The sequence below is a fragment of the Manduca sexta genome, chromosome 20 (assembly GCF_014839805.1).
Source record: "Manduca sexta isolate Smith_Timp_Sample1 chromosome 20, JHU_Msex_v1.0, whole genome shotgun sequence".
In the NCBI taxonomy this organism is placed as follows: domain Eukaryota; kingdom Metazoa; phylum Arthropoda; class Insecta; order Lepidoptera; family Sphingidae; genus Manduca; species Manduca sexta.
Window position 1 is genome coordinate 9,372,829 of NC_051134.1, and position 2,319 is coordinate 9,375,147.

The 2,319-nt window shown below is 42.4% G+C and overlaps 1 protein-coding gene across 1 annotated transcript; it reads left to right on the forward strand.

The window, feature by feature from the left end:
• The first annotated feature begins 389 nt into the window (after positions 1–389).
• On the forward strand, positions 390–2,019 carry LOC115446284 (proline-rich protein 4). Its single transcript, XM_030172884.2, has 2 exons — positions 390–470; positions 849–2,019. The coding sequence occupies exons 1-2, from the start codon at positions 459–461 to the stop codon at positions 1,899–1,901; spliced, it is 1,065 nt and encodes a 354-aa protein (XP_030028744.2). The 5' UTR covers positions 390–458; the 3' UTR covers positions 1,902–2,019.
• Positions 2,020–2,319: the final 300 nt, after the last annotated feature.

Below are 2,319 nucleotides of genomic sequence, written 5' to 3' on the forward strand. Positions count from 1 at the left end.
TACATTTCGTGGAAAGATTTTAATTCCCCATTGTTTCGATTTTTAAAAACTAGGTCTTTGTTACAAATAAGGAATTCCACGATCAGAATAACAAACGAAGAAAACTGGTCATAAATCCAACCACTCAATTAGAATTCAAACAGAAACATCTAAAACAAGACCAGACTGTCTCTTATGTAAAATGTTATCCAGAAACGAGATTTGAACTCTATTACGTATAAAATAGATCATACATGCAAATACACTTTGCTCCAACAATATCGGACCGTCGCAATTCCCGCCCCATCTTCGGATGAAAGAAAAAATAATCAACGCACACACGTAAAGTCAAATCACAACAAGCGAAAGCGTTTGCAACATTTATATATGAAACTACTTACACGAGGTATAAAATCAGAGAGCAGCCGGCTTACAACACACTCCGGCATTACATTCGCTGAACAACAAGCTAAGCGAAAATGAAGCTATTGGTTAGTAGAAAAATAAAAAAAAATGTGAATTAAAAAAGTGTATGAAAAGTGTGTGATGTGTATGATTTGTGTTGAGTGACATGTATAAACATCGCAAATAAAATATGATAAAGCTAAACATAAGTTTCTAGATCGGCGTTGCGTAATTGAAAATTTCCTGATTTGCATAACAATTTGGCCGGCAGTGTACAAATTGTTCGAAACCCACATAGAACGGCACTTCCCTGTTGTAGTGATATTGCGTTTTTGATTTAGTTTATTCATATTTAAAAGTAACAGTCATCATTCAAAGCTCTCTAATTGCAACTCATTGTTTAGACTTCAACGAACATCCTGTTTGCAAAAATTGTGTTTATAATTTGTTTTTCCGTTTTTCAGAGGGCATCCTTATTCCTGGCCGTGGCAATAAGCCTGGCTTCGGCAGAGGAAAAGGCTGAGGAGACCAAGGCTTTAGAGTCAAAGAAGCAGGACAAGAGAGGTCTGTCAGAGTACTACGGCGATTTCGACGGCGGTCATGGAGGACATGGGGACTTCGGCCACGGACATGAAGAGCACGTGAAGACCATCACTGTTGTCAAAAAAGTGCCTGTGCCGTACCCCGTGGAGAAGCATATCCCTGTACCCGTAGAGAAACACGTCCCAGTACCTGTGAAGGTCCCGGTCCCCCACCCCTACCCAGTCGTGAAGACCGTACACTTCCCAGTCAAGGAGTACATCAAGGTGCCAGAATACATCCCCAAGCCCTACCCAGTCACCAAACACGTGCCAGTTCCCGTAAAAGTACACGTGGACAACCCTGTCCCGGTGAAAGTTTACGAGCATGTGCCAATTCCAGTGGAGAAGCACATCCCTGTGCCCGTGAAGGTGCCAATCCCCCACCCCTACCCCGTTGAGAAACATGTTCCTGTACCAGTGAAGATACCCGTCAAGGTGCACGTTCCATACCCTGTTGAGAAGATCATCCACTACCCAGTCAAGGTACCAGTCGACCACCCAGTACCAGTGCACGTCGACAAGCCAATCCCGGTTCCAGTAGAGAAGCCAGTGCCTTACCCGGTTGAGAAGGAAGTACCATACCCGGTCAAGGTACCCTACGATAACCCAGTGCCAGTGCATGTTGAGAAACCGGTGCCGTACCCAGTTAAGGTGCCCGTGCCAGCGCCGTACCCGGTTGAGAAAGTGATCCCCTACCCGGTTGAGAAGAACGTCCCCATCCCGGTGAAGATCCCGGTCGACAGGCCCTACCCCGTGCATATTGAGAAGCATGTGCCGCATTATGTGGAAAAGCACGTTCCATACACAGTGAAGGTGGCAGTGCCCGTGATCCAACACGAGCATCATCACGAAGGCCATCACCACGAGGTGCACGAGGCCATCGACGAAGGCCACGGCGGCTCCGAGGGAGGCTACGACGAACACCACCACCATTAAAGAACTGATCTCTTCGTATCCTTTAGCTTTAAAATGTTATCTTGTGTTTAGTATTGTTTTACACACGACTGTCGTGAGTTACTATGTAAATATTAATTATAAAAATTGTGATAATTTATTTTGAAGTTTTATTGCACTTTCACAAAGTGGAGAAATCAATGTATTTACTCCAATATCACTCGCATTACGAAGTTTATTTTTATGTTTCGAAATGGTCGACACGCAAAAATTATTGCAATAATTTCCAATTTGTTGAGATTACTGAAATTTTAATAACATCCCAAGAAATGTATCTCTTGTTATGCAACACGTATTAATATTTAAACATTAAATATTATATTCAAATATTTGCAACACAAATATCAATAGCCTATATGTTTAAAAGATTATAATAAAATATTAAAATAGTGTTGGGGAA